At 39.3% G+C, this 21525-nt stretch overlaps 1 protein-coding gene across 4 annotated transcripts in view; it reads left to right on the top strand.

Moving 5' to 3' along the window:
• Positions 1-21525, top strand: part of CUL1 (cullin 1) — a 101939-nt gene that overhangs the window by 47800 nt on the left and 32614 nt on the right. For 3 of the 4 annotated variants that reach the window (XM_064575799.1, XM_064575798.1, XM_064575797.1), the window contains exons 3-8: positions 12397-12571; positions 13766-13855; positions 14665-14832; positions 19154-19204; positions 19624-19714; positions 20667-20830. In XM_064575799.1, the coding sequence (XP_064431869.1) occupies positions 12397-12571; positions 13766-13855; positions 14665-14832; positions 19154-19204; positions 19624-19714; positions 20667-20830 (739 nt within the window). The remainder of the gene's footprint in view (positions 1-12396; positions 12572-13765; positions 13856-14664; positions 14833-19153; positions 19205-19623; positions 19715-20666; positions 20831-21525) is intronic. The other variant, XM_045864105.2, reaches the window with a different exon arrangement.

The raw sequence follows: 21525 nt of genomic DNA, 5'->3' as shown, positions 1-21525 counted from the left end.
CCAACCCTGATGGCACCTTGATCTTGGACTTCCAGCCTCCAGAACTGTGAGAAATTAAATTTCTGTTGTTTAAGCCCCCCAGTCTGTCGTATTTGGTTATAGCAGCCTGAGCAGACTAATCCCTGTGGTCTCCTGTGACTGCCATCTTCCATTTACCATAATGTTTTCAAATTTCCCCCATGTTATAACATATATCAATATTTCATTCATGTTTATGACCGTACGATGCTGTGCCAGATGGATACACATTTTGTTCACCCATTAGTTGATGGACATTTGGGTTGTTTCTGCCTCTTTGCTATTGCGAATAGTGCTGCTCTAAATATCTGTGAACAAGTGTTTGTATGGACATAATGTTTTCTTCATACTCTTGGGTAGATACCCAGCAGCGGAATTTCTGGGTCACACGGGAGCTCTGTGTTTAAGCATTGTGCATAACTTTTCCAAAGCGGCCGTACCGTTTTACTTTCCCACCAGCTGCGTGCGAGGGCTCCAGTTTATCCACGTCCTGACCAACATTTGGTATTGTCTTTTTGAGTCTAGCCTTCCTAATGGGTATGAAGTGTCATCATTGTGGTTTTGACTTATGTTTCCCTGATGACTAATGATGTGTCAATTGGCAGTTTTTATACCTTGCTTAAAAAAATGTCAGTTAAGATTCTTTGCCCATTTTTTAATTGGGTTGTCTTTTTATTGAATTGTAAGGGTTTTTTATACTAAACAAATATTTATCAGATATATGATTTATAAATATTTTCTCCCATTCTGTGGGTTGACTTTTCTTTTTCTTGATTGGACTTTGATGCAAAAGTTTTAAATGTTGAAGAAGTCCAATTCATTGATTTTTTTTTTTTTCCTTTGGTTGCTTATCCTTTTGTTGTTATGTCTAAGAATCCCTTGTTAAATCCAAGGTCATAATTTAGTCTTATGCTTTCTTCTACGTGGTTTATAGTTTTAGCGTATACATTTAGGTCTTTGATCCATTTTAAGTTTCTGTGGTGTGAGGTGCAAAGTTGAAAATTCATTCGTGTGTGCCTGTCTTAGTTGTCCCAGCACAAGTCTTTGAAAGGCCATTTCCCCCCATTGACAGGTGTTGGCACCTTTGTCGAAAATCATTGTCCACACACACGTGGATTTATTTCTGGATTCTCTGTTCTGTTCCACTGATCAAAATGTCTATCGTTTCCAGTACCTCTCTGTCTTGATGACTACGGTTTGTAGAAAGTTTTGAAATCTTGAAGTATGAGTACTCCAACTATGTTTTTTCAAGATTGTTTTGGGTTTCCTTGGAATTGCATACGAATTTTAGAATCAGCTTGTCACTTCCTACAGAGAAACCAACTGGGATGCTGATGGGGATTGCATTGGATATGTCTATCAATTCAGGGAGTGTTACCATAGTGTCCTCCTACCTTTTCTAGTGTAAGTATTTGAAGGTATAAATTTCTCGAAAGAATTTTTACCTTTGTTCCACAAATTTTGGTATATTTTATTTTCATTATTATTTAGTTCAAAACATTTTATAATTTTCCTTGTTATTTCTTTTTTGACTCTTAAATTATAGAGAAATGTTGTTTAGTGGGAAATAGTTGGGGATTTCCAGGGCAGCTCATTGTTACTGATGTCGAATTTAATTCCATTTTGGTCAGAGAACAAACTCTGTATGATATCAGTCCTTTAAAATGTATCAAGGGCCAGGGCGCCTGGGTGGCTCAGTCGTTAAGCGTCTGCCTTCGGCTCAGGTCAGGATCCCAGGATCCTGGGATCGAGCCCCACATCGGGCTCCCTGCTCCGTGGGAAGCCCGCTTCTCCCTCTCCCACTCCCCCTGCTTGTGTTCCCTCTCTCGCTGTGTCTCTGTCAAATAAATAAAATCTTTAAAAAAAAAAAAAATGTATCAAGGGCCATTTTAATGGCCCAGAAAATAGCCTATTTGATGAGCATTATCATGGACTGTTGAAAAGGATATGGATTCATTGGGTGTAGACCGTGGTGTGCTGGAGCACGATTGTGTCAGCTTGTGGGGGAGGGTTGTGCGCTTCTCTGCCCGAGTCCGTGCTCATGCGTGTCATGTTAGTAGCTTGAAATCGGCTGTGGTGGAAGTGTTATGCCAGATTTTGTGTCATGTATTTTGAAGCTCTATGAGGAGAATATACATTTATGATTATCTTTCTAATAAATTGACCCTTTTATTATTATGAAATGTCCCTCTTCTCTCTGCTAGTATTTCCTTGAAGTCTCTTTCGTCTGGTACTGCTTCAGTCTCTTTAGCCTTTTTATGCCTAGAGTTTGCGTGATAATATTTTCCGGTCTGTTTACTTCAACCTCTCTGTGTCTTAAATTGTTTCTCTGGTAACAGCATATAGAGTGGTCCTGCTATTTGTCCCTTCCAATCATCCCCGTCTTTTGATTGTAGGTTTTAGTCTATTTTAAGTATTAATAGGTTGATTTTTAGGTCTACCATTTTATTTTTTTCTGCTCTTTAAAAAAATTTCTTTGTTCCTACTTTCCTCCCTTCGGGTTATTTGAAATTGCTTAGAATTACATTTTAATGTGTCTGTTGACTTGTTAGCTATTCCTCTGAGGTTGTGTGTATGTGTTACTGCTTTAGGGATTACAACATACTTTTTTTTTCTTTTTTAACCACAGTAGACTCTTCAATAACATGGGTTTGCACTATGTGGGTCAACTTACACTCAGATTTTTTCAATAAATACGGTATTTCAGTGTAGTTTCTCTTTATGGTTTTCTTTTCTCTAGCTTACTTATTGTAAGAATACAGCATATAATACATGTAACATGCAAAATGTGTGCTAATTGACTGTTTATGTTTTCAGTAAGGCTTCCCGTCAATACTAGACTGTTAGTAGTTACGTTTGAGGGGAGTCAGAAGTTATATGTGGATTTTTGACTACATGGAGGATCAACACCCTCAACCCTCTCATTGTCCAAGGGTGAACTATATTTTGAGTTAATATTGTAGGAGGTCAGAGAATGTAGAAACCTTTTAACTGTAGAGTTACATCTTTATTATTATATCTACATATACTTTAAAACCCACAAGACAATATTACAAGTTTTTGTTTTAAACCATCCTTTGTATTTTGTTTTTTTTTTTTTTTAAGATTTATTTATTTATTTGAGAGAGCAAGAATGAGAGAGAAGAGAGTACATGAGGGGGGGAGGGTTAGAGGGAGAAGCAGGCTCCTTGCTGAGCAGGGAGCCTGATGCGGGACTCGATCTCGGGACTCCAGGATCATGACCTGAGCCGAAGGCAGTCGCTTAACCAACTGAGCCACCCAGGCGCCCCATCCTTTGTATTTTAAAGAATTAAGAAAAAAAATCTTTTACACTTACCAGATATTTACTGTTTCTAATGCTTTTCATTCCTTTCTGAAGATCTAAGGTTCCATGTCGTATTCTCTTCCCCCTGAAATGCAAGTGTGTACTATGTGAAGTCTCTTTAGTTTTACTTTATTGGAAAACACCTTTATTTCGCCTTCATTTTTGGAGAATGTTTTTACTGGAAAAAGAATTTGGATTGATAGGCATTTCTTTTTTCTTTCTTTCAACATTGAAAGATGATGTTAACTGCTCTGTCTTCTGGCCTTTCTCGTTTTTGATGAAAATTTAGTGGTAATTTGGATTCTTTTTTGGTATGTTACAAGTAGCTTTTCCCTGTCGGCCTTCAAGATTTTTTTCTCCCCTTTGGTTTTCAGCAGTTTATTTTCGTTTTCTTTCTCTCTTCAGAATTGATCATTTTTGTTGGTGTCTCTGCATGAGTCTTATCGCCATTCCGCTCTCAAGCCCATCCAGTAATTTATTCTAGATAATATAACATTCAGTTCTAGAATTTTTTTTGTAGTTCTGTTTTTTACTGCAGTTGATGTTCATTTATTATATACATGTTTCCCCTTATCTTCTTGATTATAGCTGTTGTGGGTGCTCTACATTGTCTCCTAATTCCAACATTTGGGTTATCTCCAGGTTGGTCTTTCATGATCTCTCCTCTTGAGAGTGGGTCTTATTTTCTTGTTTTGTTTTGTTTTGTTTATATCAACAAAATTGGATTATGCCATTGCCTTCTTCCATGACTAGAATACCCTTCGGTATAAACTTCTTTTGGTGGTTCTCTGGTGTCTTCAGACAATTGGTTTTATATTTCTTCCAGTTTGTAGTTGCTCTCTACCCGAAATGCAGTTAGATATACTGGTACCAGCCGCAGACCAAGGTTAAAGTATAACTTAAAGTTGCCATGTCGACTAATACAGGCTCCACAGTGATGTGAGTATCGGGTGGAAGGCAGATCAGAGGTAGGGGTTGCATTGAGCTATGTTTTCTGTCAGCAGAATTTCAGTAACTTATGCAAAGGTTGATTGGTCAAAGAACATTACAGGCATATGATTTGAAGATATGTACATATCCGCCCGGACAAGTCACCCTCTAAATCAAAAAACAGTTAAGAGTGGTTGCTACTGTGGGTGGGGGAGGGTGAACCATAGCCCTCTTGCTTTTTATTATAACTTTTTCTGCATTCCTTCCCTAACTTAGAAGTAAGTTGTTAGAAGAAAACTCAAGTTTTAGCAAGCAGGAGCCTAACCACTGCCATCCGTAGCCTCTGCTGACTGCTTTCCATGCCTGACGGAGCAGTGGGGAGGGTCATCCTAATTTGGGAACATATGTGGAGTTAAACTCGGGGTAGAAACTTTAAAACAGCTTTTAAGAGGTTTCCTTCCCACTACAGTTGTGCCTTTTGGTTTGTCCTGTGAAGCCTGGGTTCCTTGCCTTGTGTCCAGGTCCTCTTTGAGGAGGTGGGGCAGGGAGAAAAGAATGGTGGGGCGAGAGTGTGTTCTCAGTGCACTGGCCTTTCCTCTGGAAAGAGTACTTGGTGAATAAGAAAGAATTCTGTGCCTAAAAGGTTTTTTTAAACCCCAGGCCTGCTCTTCAGAAGGAACAGCTATTAAAGTCCAGAGAGATGCCTGGCTGGCTCACTTGGAAGAGCATGCGACCCTTGATCGCAGGGTTGTGAGATCAGGCCCCACATTGGGTGGAGAGATTATTTAAATAAAAACTTAAAAAAAAAAAAAGTCCAAACAGATACGTCATCTTTTATCTCCATGCCCAAAGGGACCAGACTAAGATGCAATTATTCTAAGTTGCCCTTTCATTTATTGGTGTCTTTTTAATATATTTTAATATCGGTCTGTGAATGTACCACAGTTCATTGATTCTAGGTTTGGGGGGGGTAGGTTCCAAGTGCATCCTCGTGTGGGTGGCATGGTACCATAGTTAGTAAGATGTCAGTCATGACACAGTGGTCATTACCTGCACCTGCGGACTTGGCTGCACCCTGTTCTGTCAGCAAACCATTATGGACCTTCTGAAGAATCTGCCCTGAAAAAACCTTTTAAGAATTTTATTTTATTTATTTATTTGAGAGAGAGGGGAGAGAGGGAAAAGCAGACTGCCCACTGAGCAGGGAGCCCAACATGAGGCTCGATCCCAGGACCCCAGGATCATGACCTAAGCCAAAGACAGTCAACCAACTGAGCCACCCAGGTGCCCCTGAAAAAAACTTTGAAAATCATGCAAGCTTAGGACCAAAACTTATAAAATGGGTGGGAGCCAGATGAGAAGGAAATCCTTGGTTCCCCTGTGGACATCTCTTGGGCAGTGCTGACACGCTTAGTGAGCCAGAGGATGGTGGTAGGGGGAAAACACCTCCTTAAACAAGGGTCATTAAAGACTCAGCAGAGTGAAAGTGTGTGAAATCTTTTAGGAATGTCTCAAACAATTCATTTAACTTTACTTACAAAGAGTGTTAGGATAAATCTGTTTAAGTCTAAACAGCTAATCTTTAAGTAAGTAAATATAAAAATTCCATCTAAGAATGTCATATTTTAATGGACAGCATTTTCTTTTTCTTTTTTCTTTTTTTTTTTTTTTTAAGATTTATTTATTTGAGAGAGAATGAGAGAGCACATGAGAGGGGGGAGGGTCAAAGGGAGAAGCAGACTCCCCGCTGAGCAGGGAGCCCGATGCGGGACTCGATCCAGGGACTCCAGGATCATGACCTGAGCTGAAGGCAGTTGCTTAACCAACTGAGCCACCCAGGCACCCAATGGACAGCATTTTCTTAGTGGGACTTAAAGTAATGATATATTATGATTGGTGTCTTAGATGAAATTTGGTAAATACATTGCAGTTTTTATAACCACTCTATATTTTATGATACTGTTAAAAGCTGCGTACTGTATCCTCAGGTGAATCCAACAGTGTATTTAACTAATTCCCTGTGTTTGCCAAGTAGATTGTTAAAAGGTTTTTGCGATTGTGAACAATGCTGTGATAGTTTACTGAGTATTTTTATACTTCTGTGATAATTTCCCCATGATAAATGCTTAAAGTATAATTGCTGTATCAAAAGGAATGCACTTGAAGGCTTTCGAATATTTCCAGATTTTATTCCAGAAAAATCGTAATTGTGTATGCTCTGAAGCTCCCATTTTCCTGCACTTCAGCTGTCATTGGGCTTAATTTTTTTTTTTTTTGAAGATTTTATTTATTTATTTGAGACAGAGAGACTGAGAGAGAGAGCACATGAGATGGGGGAGGGTCAGAGGGAGAAGCAGACTCCCTGCAGAGCAGGGAGCCCGATGCGGGACTCGATCCAGGGACTCCAGGATCATGACCTGAGCCAAAGGCAGTTGCTTAACCAACTGAGCCACCCAGGGGCCCCTTAATTTTTTTTTTTAAGACCTTTGTTAATTTAATAGCTGGAGATGCATATATTGCCGTGAAATAGAAGTCAGTCTGGGGGCGCCTGGGTGGCTCAGTTGTTAAGCATCTGCCTTCGGCTCAGGTCCTGATCCCAGGGTCCCGGGATCAAGCCCCGCATCGGGCTCACTGCTCAGTGGAAAGCCTGCTTCTCCCTCTCCCACTCCCCCTGCTTGTGTTCCCTCTCTCTCTGTCAAATAAATAAATAAAATCTTAAAAATATATTAAAAAAAAAAGTCTGAACAAGGTATCCTAAGAAATTTCTTGGAGGGGCGCCTAGGTGGCTCAGTCAGTTAAGCATCTGCCTTCAGCTCGGGTCATGATCCCAAGGTCCTGGGATCGAGCCCCACAGCAGGCTCCCTGCTCAGCCAGGAGCCTGCTTCTCCCTCTCCCTCTGCCTGCCTCTCTCCCTGCTTGTGCGCTCTCTCTCTCCCTGTCAGGTGAATGGATGGAATCTTAAAAAAAAAAAAAAAAAGGAAAGAAAAGAAAGAAAGGAAAAAATAGAAAAACCTTGTATTTGGGGAATGGGGGGTTAAGCTGCTGTTTCCATGGGAATCTTCAGTGACAGGGTGAACTGGAAAAGTATGGACTCACTCTGCCATGGAGGCAACTAGAAAGTAGTTTGAGCCAAGTTCTGGATGTGAGGGGAGTGGAGAACGTCTGTCTTGAGAATTTGTTACCTTGGGTTTGAGTTTGTATTACCAGCTTTTGGAGGGGATTTCCCCAAGCTGGGAAATTAAAGTTACAGAGCAGAGGAGAGATTCCACGAGAACAAGTCACATAGAACGAACGGCAGAATGGGAGCCCCAAGAACGTCAAACAAAAGGATCTTTAGAGGGTGCCTCTGAGTATGTGAAAACCGGGTACAAAAAGAATCAAAAATACAAAGGTACAAGACAGGAGAAATAAGACAGACTTTAAAAAGAAACTAGAAACTAGGGGAGGGAGAAAAAAAAAAACAGAAAATTCTATAGATGTAAAATAAAATGTTTAAATGTGAACAGCAAATTTGACAGACTCTTTCAGAATCACTTAACTAGATGGAAAATCAAGAAAAACTAGAAAGTTTGGGCAAAGATAAAGTGATGGAACAGAACTGAAGACATGAATTGAGGTATGGAAGGTGACATGAAAATGTTTGACATAGATGTATTAGAAAATATGGGAACAGAAATATTTGAAGAGATGGCAACCCGAGAATTTTCCAGAACTGGTGAAAGGCAAAGTATGCATGTCAAATTTCAAGATAACCAAATAAAGTGCATTAACTCCAGAATGATGTAAAAACTACAGCAGAATAAGGAATCCATCAATCCAATAGAAAAGAAAACAAAGTACAAACAAAAAAAAACAAAAGACGGTAAAAATGAATCCAAATAGCAATGTAAAGAACAGTATGTAACAGTATATTTATATTTTGGTTTTATGATAAAACCAAACTTATCCATCAGAGACCGTCAGACTCCCAACATTTTTTTTCCAAGAGTGCATTTTGCTGCGGTTTGCAGTAGACACCAAGGCACAGAGATGTAAAAGTTGCAAATAAAGAAATGGAACAAATATATTTGAGGTAAATTCTAACCAGATAGGAGTAACCATACTGACATCCAGTGGATTTTCTAAGGCACTATTGTAAAGAGTAAACACAGTTACCTCCTAGTGATAAAAAGAACAAGTAATCAGTGATATTATTCAAAGTTTATACACTTGTTAACGGCCTCAAAATATATGACATATTTTAGAGACATAAGAGAAACTGGCAAATTATAATTAGGGAGATTTCCATAAAAAAAATTCTCAGTAATAAATCACTAAGATTTGAAAAACAATTGACCAACTTGCTCTAATGGTTCCCTGTATCCAACAGTTAGAGAATGGACATTCTTTTCAAGCACATGTAAAGAAAACACATTCAGCTATACGTCTTATCCCATTTTAAAGAAACTGTCAAAGTGGGCGCCTGGGTGGCTCAGTTGGTTGGGCGACTGCCTTCGGCTCAGGTCATGATCCTGGAGTCCCTGGATCGAGCCTGCTCGGCAGGGAGTCTGCTTCTCCCTCTGACCCTCCCCCCTCTCATGCTCGCTCTATCTCATTCTCTCTCTCAAATAAAATAAATAAAAAGAAAGAAACTGTCAAAGAAATAACATTCTCTGATTAATTCTAAAATGAAATTACGCGGTTTTTAAAAGGTAAAAAAAGTCACTTTGGGAATCTAAAAAATCCTAAATAACTCTTAAGCGAACTAATAATGGAAAAGAGAAAATACAACTGAACAGTAAGGAAAACCCATACATATCAGACCAGTTGATGTGAAGAAAAAAAATCTGTAGTTTTAAATGCTTACATTAAAAGGAACAAAGATTACAAAGCTAACCAAGGATTTCTAGAGAATAAAGAAGTACATTAAAAAGGAACAAAAAAAGAGTAATAAAAATAAACCCTAAACTGGTTCTCTGCACAATTAATCATAAAAATGTTTAAATACATCACAGAATAGGTTTTTTAGAAGAGACTGGACTGTGTAGTTGAAAACTTCACTGAAACGGACAGTTTTCTAGAAGCAGCAATACCTGGAGGGGAGAAAGGATAGATCATGTCATACGTGGTTTGTGAATCATTGCATATCCATGCAGAGAAATACAAAATTATATTTCTTCTTATACGATTTTACTTTAGGGAGATAAGAAATCTCAGTGCAAAATCAGATGTAGAAGGCAGTGGTGCCTTGGCAGAGAAGAGGATTTCCTAAGAAAGTGTAAGCCATAGGAGAAAATCTGTGAAAATTTGATGATGACAGATTAAGAATTTCTCTTTATATGGTGCTTTCCATAAAAAAAAGTTAGGCTACCGACTACAAGAAGATAATAACTGGACAATATAATTGATACAGCAGGGATTTTCACAGTAAACTGCCAAGTCAAAGCTCAGTATTTGTCAGTCTGTAATACTTATTACGTGCTTACATTTTTAAAGATGTTTTTCAGGCAAAATTCACCTACTGCAAAATGCAGAGATCTTAAGGGGATAGTTTGAATTTTTTGACAGGTATATACGCCAGGTAAACGGTATCCTACTCAAGATACAGAGAGTTCCCTGGAGCCCCTGATGGTCAGTCTTCACCCTCCAAGGAAGAAGAAATCACTCATTTCTAGAAATCACTCCTCATTTCTATCAATAGATGAGTTTTGCCTGTTTGAGAACCTCCTATGAATGGAACCATACATATCTGGCTTTTTCCCTTCAACATGTTTTTAAGACTGATTTGTGATAGATGTATCAGCAGTTCATTTTTTTTTCTTTTTAAAGATTTTATTTATTTATTTGACAGAGACACAGCGAGAGAGGGAACACAAGCAGGGGGAGTGGGAGAGGGAGAAGCAGGCTTCCCGCCGAGGAGGGAGCCCGATGTGGGGCTCTATTCCAGGACCCTGGGATCCTGACCTGAGCCGAAGGCAGACGCTTAACGACTGAGCCACCCAGGCGCCCCAGCAGTTCATTTTTTAAACCGCTGAGTAGTATTCTGCTCCATGCGTCTTCCACCATTTGTGTAAGAAACTGCCAAATTTTTCCAGAGTGACTGTATCATATTATACTCTCATCATCAATGTCTGAGCAAACTCTGTTTTTGAAAAGATTATGAAGGATAGGACAGAGAATATACGGGAGAGAAAATGAAAATGATAAATTCCTAAGCTGCTTAGTCTCCTTGTAATCATACAAATGCTGATGAAAACCATGACGAGCCATGATTCGGATGTAGGCAGTGAAATTCGTGCACCGCTGGTGGCTGCCGGTGACTCGTGCACATCCGACAAGGTGTCAAGTGCATGGCGGCCCTCTCCTGTCACCTGCCAGTTCTGTACTGTGAGAAACTCAAACGTATGTGAGGGAGCTTGCTAGTACTGTTCTCTGCAGCTTTGTTTGTAGATGCTCCAAGTTGGAACCCACCAAGTAAGTAATCATTGGTAGGGTCCGTGGACAGGAAGATGGATAATTTCTTGTAGATCTGTACTGTATCCAACGTTTGAGTACAGACGGAATAGTAATTTTGTGCACAGTTTCACAGCAAGCTATGAAGACATTCCCAGGAATGCTATGCACCAAATCATGGGGCTGTTTGCCCCCAGGGAAAGTGGAAGGAGGAGTGGCATTAAGGAGGAGCACTAAGCAGGTCTGTTGCAAAATCTGTCCTATTTAATTTCCTAAAAATTTGAGGTGGGATGTAGGTGGAATGAGACAAGCATGGGAATATGAGATTTGTCCAAACTGGATCATGAGTTTATGAGAGTTCACCGTGTGTTAAAATCTGCCATTCTTGTACATTTGAAATATTTAATAAAATGATTCATTGTTTTAGGGCATAGTTCTTTGATTACTGCTGAGGTTAAAGATTTTTTTTTTTTTTTCCCAGACTTGGCCATTAATAGGTATTTTTTTCAGCTTTGGGATTTTCTCTTGGTACACTCTGCCCATGTTCCTGTGGAGGTTAACTTTTTCACGTTGTTTTTAATTTAATTGCTTAAAGATAGTAACTCACTGAAGGTATCTTTTCCTGAAATATTTTCAAAATTTCAGATTAAGTGCTTTGACGACTTTGCTAAGAAAACCCTTCCCCAACCTTAGATCAGGAAAATGTCTGTGTGTATTTGTTTTATGGTTTCGGTTTGTATATTTTAATTCTTAATCCATTTGTGATGTATTTTGGAGTGCGGAATATTTTTTGAAATCTCCTCTGTCTTTACCCACCGACTTGAAACAAATAGGCCAGAATATTTTGTCTTAGGGATTTTTCTTTCTGAATCAGTGTTGTTGTCTTTCAGTTAGCTTTAGCCCAGAAATACTGCCTGCAAAGTGAAATAGTCTGAGTGGTTCTCTGCCTTAGCTGCCCTGTCTCCCATGCGCGGCAGCCCCCACAGCTGCTGTCTTTCTGTCTTGTGTCTTCTATGACTCCCGCATCTCCAACCCATCTCCAGCCCTCTTAGCCGTGCGCGAGCCCTGCTGTTTGTGGTTGGTTGATTTTACACACCTGTGACTTTCTGTGGTAATAAGAGCTCGCTTGCACTGCCATTTCTTCTGCTTTTTGCCCTTCATCTGCAAAGCATAGCTTTAAATTCATTCATAAATAATTTTAAAATAAAGTTTTAGTTATTTTGATATTTATAATGTATGCTTTTAGAAATACAGCTAAGCATCATAATAGACTATGGTTATAGCTTTTTGTTTTTCTTGAAGGAGGTAATTGCTTTTTTCTCTCATTTGGAACCTTTGTACCAGTTGCCAGTTCTCATGCCTTCTGATACACTCTCAGGACAATATCCCACAAGGTCAGTCACATGACATGATCTTAGAAGGTCCTGTGTTTCTTAGGCGACCTTCCTCAGAATGTTCCATCATTCTCAGCAGGCTGCTCCCTGGGCCTGCAGACAAGCTTGTAAGTCCTGGGGCTGATTGACTTGAGCTTTATTGTGTTGAATGGAATCTTTTTTCCGCTCTAGTTTTAACAGATTTTTGTTGATAGAGTGGGAAAATATTGGTATGAATATATTTTCTTTAAAAATATGTCGGTATTAATCACTGTTGACATGGATGATGCATGTTGATTTCCTTAACTTTTCTCCAAGTCATGTTTATAACTACTGCACAAGTGTTCACCAGTCAAACCAAGCCCGAGGGGCTGGCGTCCCTCCTTCCAAATCGAAAAAGGGACAGACGCCTGGGGGAGCTCAGTTTGTTGGCTTGGAATTATACAAACGGCTTAAAGAATTTTTGAAGAATTACTTGACGAATCTTCTTAAGGTAAGATGTTTAACACATGTGCTGACCATTTATAATAGAATGTAAAAAAGTAGTAGTGAAATGATGATTCTAACTTGATGGAATGCTAAATCTCTCACTGTTCTGTGTTCATTTTTTCCGGCATTGATGTGTGCGTGAAGATACTTTGCTATTGCTTAGTCTTTTACCTGTTGTGAAGATGAAACTTTCATAAGCCCTTTTCTCTTTTTTAATTTGTTAATGAGAAGTTTTTCATAGCTATACCATAGTAGTACTTCCCTTAAATTACTAACCATTTTATATTTGGTTGTTAGAAATTGATGAATCTTTTAATTTCAAGCGTATAATTATGAATACCGATGTTGTGTATTGAACCCAGTATGTTGTTCTGTATACAAATGTATAAATGATTATAAGGTTATCTAACCTTTGGCAATCGCGTTTTTCCAGTGTGACCTTGCCTTTTACACACGGTCATGTAGTATATTTCAGAACGACAATGAAATCGTGCCCTTGGCTAGGATGGGTTTCTCTACGAACATCCCTGGCCTTCAAATATGGGTTCCTCCTGCCCCGAGCCGTGGCTTGGGCAGTGATGGAGTTTTTCCCTTTCATCTTCTGCCTTCTCCCTCCTCGGTAACAAAGGCAGTGTGATGCCTTCTGTCCAGCCACAGGATGGGCAAGTGGCTCCTTCATCCCGTGCTACCCATATCACATAGAGTGAGTGAAGACATCTGTACCTTCTACCCTGGGAAGTCTGTGCTCTGTGTATATCCTTTAAAGACTTTTTATTTACACAGATAATAGGCAAAAATTCCAACATGCTTCAAAATTGTTTTCTTAATGTATTTTACAAGGTAATTGGAAACTTAATATCATTCTAACAGACCATAGTTGATTGACCACAAATTGTGACTAAAATTTTCACATTCCCTAAACAGTGTTTGTAATGTTTTGCAGAACCCACTGTGTCCTTATGTTTATTCATAACACTTTGTAAAGTGAACACTGGAATTAATTATTCTTCAGCATTAAAGCGAGGAACAGTAGCATTTGGTGCTGTATGAAAGTATTGGTAGTTGTGCTCTATCAGTGGTCTCTTCGCATTTTTTTTAAAAAAAAGGTCATGTACTATAATCCAGAGTGGCTTAGCTTTACATTTTATAGTTCATTCCTTATTTAAATTTCAATAAACAAAAATGTGGTTGTATCAAGATGTGGTCAGGTTTTCACGCGGCTTGCTGGATCACTTGTGTACCGCCTATGTGTGGAACTTCGCTTCTTACTCTGGTTGAAGACTCGGAGGTGAGCGAAGGGGGTGGCTTGCCTTAGTTCCTGGTGGGGCTGCCTCCCTTCTGCCTCCGTCTGGTGCTTTTCTGCCGCAGGCTCTGTCAGGGACACTGCAGTGGAACCTGCAGTTTTTAAAGGGTAGGCTTTGCTTTGTGGATGTCATCAACACCTGAGAAAAAAATGTCAAGTTGGTCCTTCACATAAAAATTTGTGGTTTAAGTTGTGGAAATCTTGGTAAAAATAATTTTGATGGATGCACATTTTCCCCTTGAGCTCTTGTTAAAGAAGAAGGAATATTGCACCATTATACTTTATTTGTACAGAAATGTAACAGATTACCGCAAAAACTATACATTTATCATTTTTAGATACACTTAATGAATGAAAAAGATGCGTTAAAAAATTGAATAGCATTGGCCCTGTGGTCATAGGACATTTTAATTTTTAATAGAAAATATCAAAAATAGGGATGATTTTGAGCTAAATTCCTTTCTTGTTAAGAATGAATTACTCTCATTCTAAAAGTTCAGGTTCTTTAAAAATAAATAAATAAAAGTTCCAGGTTCTTCGTATGATTGTGCATATTTAATACCAATGAAAAAGTTGCAGTTTGAAAAAATTTTTATTAGAATTCTCTTTAGTCTGATTCTCACAAGCTATAGTCCGATGAGAATTGGTATTAATGAGTATGGTTTTGTGTACAAAATAAAAAGCTCATCTAAAACCAAACACATCAATGTATTTTAATGCAGTAGATTTGTTTTAGTTAATTTTTATCTTTATCATGTGATTAGTCCATAAAGCTTGAGTTAACTCGTTTGTAGGACGGAGAAGATTTGATGGATGAGAGTGTACTGAAGTTCTACACTCAACAATGGGAGGATTATCGATTTTCCAGCAAAGTGCTGAATGGAATTTGTGCCTACCTCAACAGACATTGGGTTCGCCGTGAGTGTGACGAGGGACGAAAAGGAATCTATGAGATCTATTCTGTAAGATACATATTTTTTAAACACTTTTCACATGTGTATTTTCTTAGTGATACCTCATCCGGTCAGTAGAGGAATCTAGGCAAATATGAAGCTATTTTCAGAAGAGTAGGCTAATTTCTTTTGCTTTAATTATCAATAAATGACCCTTAAATATCTTGTGGCAGGAAAGGGGAAGGATGAATAAACTGGAGTTCTAAAATACAGCCTCCACACTTCTGCACTGACTGATAGCAAGTTTCTTCTGCAGTTATTTCACAGCCATCCAGTTGAGCCTGGAACTGTCCCAGTTTTAGCGTTGGACATCCCACACGCTGGCCGTGGCTGGCAAATGCAGTCCCTGGCCTGAGACCCAGGCCTCACGGATCAGCCCTCAGGGTCTTGTGGTTTGGGAAACTGTTCAAGGAGAGGACTGTGCCATGAGATGTCCTCCTACCCTCTCACTTTACAAAATAATCTGACAGAAAATTGAGAGGTTCTTTTAGACCCCATGAAAATAGATTTTGAAAAGGTAAAGTTTGAGTGATTAAATCATCTTCATTAATATGTTTCTTCAGTCAGGGAAGAAGCTTGTTCTAGGCCCATAGGTTTCCAAAGTGTGGTCCCCAAACCCACCACATCTTGGGCCCCTGGGAACGTGCTAGAAATGCAGATGACTGGGACCCAGCAGAGTGTGGTAGCAAGCCCTCGAGCTGGGGCTGATGTGCAGTCACGTGGGAGTGCCGACGTCGTAATGCAGTGAAGGGGAGGACCTGAGCACGGACGGGCGGTCAGGTGCACACGCTGTAATCTTCTGGAACCAGTGGTGGGGAAGATGTCAAGTTCTGCATAATGAGATTCTCTCCATATCCAGGAATGTTCGTGTAATAGCAGTACTTTACTGCTTTACTATTTGCAGATTTAATGAAAGAAAAACATAATATATCATAGATGAGTGACAGACTCTTATCACTTACATAGTTCAGTTTCTGTGCCAAACTGTTACTTCATAAAGGTACTTGGGTGTATAGTTTTCACAAAACTTTCTAGATTTAGTGTTTTGGTTTGAGCCTTTTGGACTTGCCCTTTTCTTTTCCACTTACAAATGCTTTCTTGAGACTGAAAGTTGTCAGTGTGGGAATCCGCGTGATTTGGGTTGATTTCCTCTTGGTTGCCACCTTCACCTGAAACACCGCGTGTACCCCACAATAACATCACAGACTCCTAAAAATCATTATAACTTTTTGTGTGCTGTATTCAAGAACAGTTAAAGAAAGAAGTACAAGTATACCTCAAGATTCGACTGCTTTTATTTTTTTATTTACTTTGAAAATTCATACTTTCTACATCCTTAAATCCCGTAGTTACCATTTGGAAATATAACATGCAGCATACATTTTAGCAGAGGCTGATTAATATCCCTATCTAGAAATAGAATTTGCTCTGTGTGCTCTTCCAGTGAACCTGATGAATTCGTTTAAAGTTCAAGCATCAGTTGACACAGTGGGATAGTTGGGCACAGTGATCTCTCATTGTATTTTCCCAAAGTTCCAGAAGGTGGGGATGATTTGTCAAGAAATAATAAGTTTTACTTTTTTCCTGATAATTCTTTCTTCCTTTTTTAATTATAGAAAGTTGTTGTTTTCCTTTCATGTCCACTAGAGAACATAAGTTAATTTCATTATTGATACATTAAAGTGATTGAGCAAGATTTTTTTCCCTGACTCTCTTCCTCTGAACTCTCTCTGGTGTACCATTGGCCCTTCTTTCTTATCTTGCCAGCTCTTCTTCCTTTCTTCTTCAAAGTGACAAATTATCCAGAGTCAAATTAGAGCTGTCTAAGGCTTTTTAATTTAGAAAAATTTTTGGAAAACAGTTATTTTTGAAGGCGTAGAATGTCTTTACTAGAAGTTCATGGCCATGGCATCGCATTTTCCCTCCTGCCTCACTCCTGCATTAAAGAAGTCTGAAGAGTTGAGAACGAACAGCGACAGAGAATTTGCACAGAGAAAATGTATTTTCCAAACAATTGCCCCAGGGTTGCATTTCTCCAGAAAAATGAGGCTCTTCCTTTCCAGCATCTTTTTGGATATCATAGTTTCTAATTCTGAAATCTTATTTTTATGCTAATATTACCCGAGTATGTATTGTTCATACTTTATTAAAAATAGTTTTCTCTTAGAATGAAATCTTGCCATTGGCAACAACACAGATGGATCTGAAGAGTATTATGCTAAGCAAAATAAGTCAGAGAAAGAAAACACCATATGATCTCACTCACATGCGGAACTTCAGAAACAAACCAAGAAAAAGAGACAAACTAAACACCAGACTTTTGAGCTGCCACCTTGTGTCTCCGTGTGTACGCCTAATCTCAGCTGGTCCCACCGAGACCCCCTGAGCACCAGCCCGCTTCCCCTGCGCAGTCCCATTTCCGCTCCAACAAGATGAAAGAAACTATCACGAACCAGGAGAAACTCACCAAACTGCAAGCACAAGTGCGCATTGGTGGGAAAGGAACTGCTTGCCGAAAGAAGGTGGTTCATAGAACGGCTACAGCAGATGATAAAAAACTTCAGTTCTCCTTGAAGAAGTTAGGGGTAAACAGTATCTCTGGTATTGAAGAAGTGAATATGTTCACAAACCAAGGAACAGTGAATCCCCTCTAGCCACCCCAAAGTTCAGGCATCGCTGGCAGGGAACACTTTCACCATTCCAGGCCATGCTGGCACAAAGCGGCTGACAGAAATGCTACCCAGGATCTTAAACCAACTTGGTGCGGACAGTCTGATTAGTTGAAGAAGACTGGTTGAAGCTCTGCCCACACAATCGATGGGCGGAAAAGCACCACTTGCTACCAGAGAGGATGACGATGATGAAGTTCCAGATCTTGTGGAGAATTTTGATGAAGCTTCCAAGAATGAAGCAAATTGAATTGAGTCAACTTCTGAAGAAGATAAAACTTGAAGAAGTTACTGGGAGCTGCTATTTTATATTATGCCTGCTTTTTAAAATTTTGTTCACGGATCTGATAAAATCTAGATCTCTAATACTTTTAGAGAGTGCCCAAGCCCCTTGGACACTGCAGCTCTTTTCAGTTTTTGCTTAGGCACAATTCATTCTTTGCAGCTAATTAAGCTGAAGAAGCCTGGGAATAAAGTTTGAAACAAGGTTACTAAAGTTCTTTGCCTAGGGGGGGTGGAAAAAACAGACCTTTAGCTATAGAGGACAAGCTGATGGTTACTAGAGGGGAGGTGGGTGGGCACAGGGAAAATAAGGGATGGAGGTTAAGACGTACACTCACCGTGACAAGCAGTGAGTGATATGTAGAATTGTTGGACACCTGAAACCAATATAACTGTTAACTATCCTGGAATTAAAAATTTAAGTAATAAATTAAAAAATAGTTTTCTTTTAAATATTGCTTTCATGCTGTCTTTTTTTCTGTGGTAGAAATATCACTCAGTTCATTGTATAAATTAAATTATAATCTTTTCTGAAATATAGATCTTACATAAACCCAGCTCTATCTGTGGTTAAATTTGGGGAAAATAAGACTGAAAGCATTTATGTTTAAGTGAGTTCCTCAGCTGTTTGTATTGAGTACTGAATTGTTATAAATTTGAATTTTACTCTGAGAAGTACCTCTCTTAACAAACAGCTTAAAAATCATGAATGAATTATAACATTTCTCTTGTGGGGGACATTTTTAGAGTGATTTTCTGGTATTACCTCTGTGGGAAGTTTTAAAAACTTTTTAAAATGTATCAGAGAAACCCCCCCCACACACACACACAAACACACACATGAATACAAGTAAAATGGGAAATCTGAGTAATTCATGTATAATAAACTGCATCTATGTAAAGTGTCCATTTTGGTGCATTTACAGTTGTATGCATCCATGCAACATAAATCACCACAATTAAGATACAGAACTTGCTAATTTTTTATTGTCTGTTACTTATTTTACTGAGTATCAGGAAACTATGATAAATGGAATTATCTTCATTAAGTGTGTTAGGTCAGAAATTAAATTTGGGCCAGGGAATAGTGTTAGAAGTTGAATCCCCTGTTGTCCTGTAAGCTGATGTGTATTTTCTCCTAAAGATCCAGATTTTCTTTTTATCTTAATTATTAAAATGTGAGCTAACAAACATCTGTACTCTGATACTTCCTGAAGTTGTTAAGAGAGTGTCTCTCATTTCATCATGATGATAGATTGTTACCCAGTTATAATCTAGAAATATTGGTCAGTGAGATTCAGGCTGATTCCTATGACTTCAGTCTTAGAAAAACGTAGTAAAAGTATAGACATCTTATGCTTCTTTTTCTTTTCATCCAGCTTGCATTGGTGACTTGGAGAGATTGTCTGTTCAGGCCACTGAATAAACAGGTACCAACTTGTGTGAGTGTGTCCATGTTTTCCTTTCAAAACCCCTTACAGATTTGTTCCTTGGGCCTTGTCTCCCCTTCCTTTAGAATGTCCTTCGAGGGGTGCCTGGGTGGCTCAGTTGGTTAAGCGGACTGCCTTTGGCTCAGGTCATGATCCTGAAGTCCTGGGATCGAGTCCCGCGTCGGGCTCCCCTGCTCAGCGGGGAGTCTGCTTCTCCCTCTCCCGCTCCCCCCCGTGCTCTCATTCTCTATCTCATTCTCTCTCTCAAATAAATAAATAAAATCTTTAAAAAAAAAAAAGAATGTCCTTTGAGTATCTCTCATCTTGCATTGTCTAATGAGCTCAGTCTGAGATGTGTAGTAATACGCATACTGTAGTCTATGACCTACCTGCCTTTTTTTCCCTTATCCTTCCTAAAGGTAACGAATGCTGTTTTAAAACTAATTGAAAAGGAAAGAAACGGTGAAACCATCAATACAAGACTGATAAGTGGAGTTGTACAGTCTTATGGTAAACAGTTTCCCTGTAATTTATTCAGAGTTTTTATATCAAATGACAGTTGTAACAGTGTTCTGACGGATTCATTTACAGATATTTTAGATTTAAGAATATTGTTTGCATTTACAAGGGCGCTTGGAATTCTCTTTAAGTTAATGTGGTTCTGTTCGATTTTACCCATCATAAAAATTGTTTGATCTTTGTACCTGAAGGGAATTTTGAGGAATTAGACATTTGAATTATCTTCTGGTCTCATTGAGTTACTGTATATATAATAAGATAGAGTGTCATTAATGGATGATAACCAGAAGTCTCTGTCAGCTTGAAGAATTGAGATTGAGAAACCGATAAGCTAATGCAGTGTTTTAAAAACTTAGGTGACATCGTATTTCTCTGAAAGTTTAAATTTAGTCATTTTTAGGGAGCAGGTGAAATTGGTGAAGGGGATTAGGAGCTATAAACTTCTAGTTATAAAATAAGTCATGGGGGGGATAAGGTGTAGCGTTGGGAATGGAGGCAATAATATCATAATAACTCTTTAAGGGACAGATGGGGACTCGACTTAATGGTGGGGACCGTCTTGTAATGTACACAAATACCAGATCGCTGTGATGGACCCCTGAAACCAGGAGGCTGTTTGTCAGCTATACTTCAATTAAAAATAAATGTCATGTTTATTATTTTTAAGCTTTTAGAAATATAAGTGTTTTTCAAATGAACTGCATGATAACTCTGAAGCATGCTTGGCCATGGGTCAGAATTACTTGCTTTCATGTCTTGGATTCTGTGTCTTTTCTTTCATTGAAACAGTGTACTTGAATACCAGTGAATAACAGATTTACCTTAGGCCTTATCATTGTCCATTTACCTCTTAAACGTAAACTGAATGCTACACACCTAGGTATATTGTGTAAAATATAACAAAAACTGGGGTAATTGAAATATAGTTCCTATTTATTTCTAGTGGAATTGGGGCTGAATGAAGACGATGCATTTGCCAAGGGCCCTACGCTGACCGTGTATAAAGAGTCCTTTGAATCTCAGTTTTTGGCTGACACGGAGAGATTCTATACCAGGGAGAGCACTGAATTCTTGCAGCAGAACCCAGTTACTGAGTATATGAAAAAGGTAAGCTTAACTATGGCACGTGGAGCAGACTGAAGTTAAAACAGTTACTACTGCTCCAGTGAATTCTTCTTTTTCACGTAGGCAGCTTTTGCACAGGTCATTTCTCAGGCCGTGTTGTCCTGTAGCGTCCAGGCAGGTGCAGACGCTTCTCCCGGTGCCCCAGGCAGCTTTTATAAATTCATCTGAGAATCACGGCTCAGTGTTCTCTCTGCTGCTCTGAGGACGGAACCGTCCTAGCCATGCGACTTCCCTGGTCTGAGCCGTCTCGCAGCGTGTCTGTGTACATCTGATGGGAGCCGCAGTCCTGTGTCAGTGAGAAACAATTCCTAGGTTGGCAAACTTTAGCTGTTTGCTTTTCCACGTCTGAAATACTCTCTGACAGTCTCCAGCACAGCTTTCAAGTTGCTAGTAGAGGAGGTGCTTCTGAAACAACAGAATCTGGGATGGATCATCAGTTCTGTGCTAAGCGATGTTACAGGGAAGTAGTTCTTTTGGTTCTCTTTCTTGGGAAGACAGGTATCCTGGATTGTCACTGTGAGGAGTGACTGAGGGTAGGAACTGGCAAACCCATTCTGGGAAAGGTCAGGGAGCAACTGTCTTTGACTTCGCACTCGCTCTCTGTGCTGCCATGGCAGCATCCAAACAAATGGGTGTCGCTGTGTTCCAGTGAAATTTTACCCACAGGCAGGATGTGG

This window comes from Mirounga angustirostris, unplaced genomic scaffold (genome assembly GCF_029215605.1).
Source record: "Mirounga angustirostris isolate CCGP_5_RB_7025 unplaced genomic scaffold, mMirAng1.0.hap1 SCAF_12, whole genome shotgun sequence".
In the NCBI taxonomy this organism is placed as follows: Eukaryota; Metazoa; Chordata; class Mammalia; order Carnivora; family Phocidae; genus Mirounga; species Mirounga angustirostris.
Note: the sequence above shows the minus strand (reverse complement) of the source record. Positions and strands in the feature narration are given on the sequence as shown.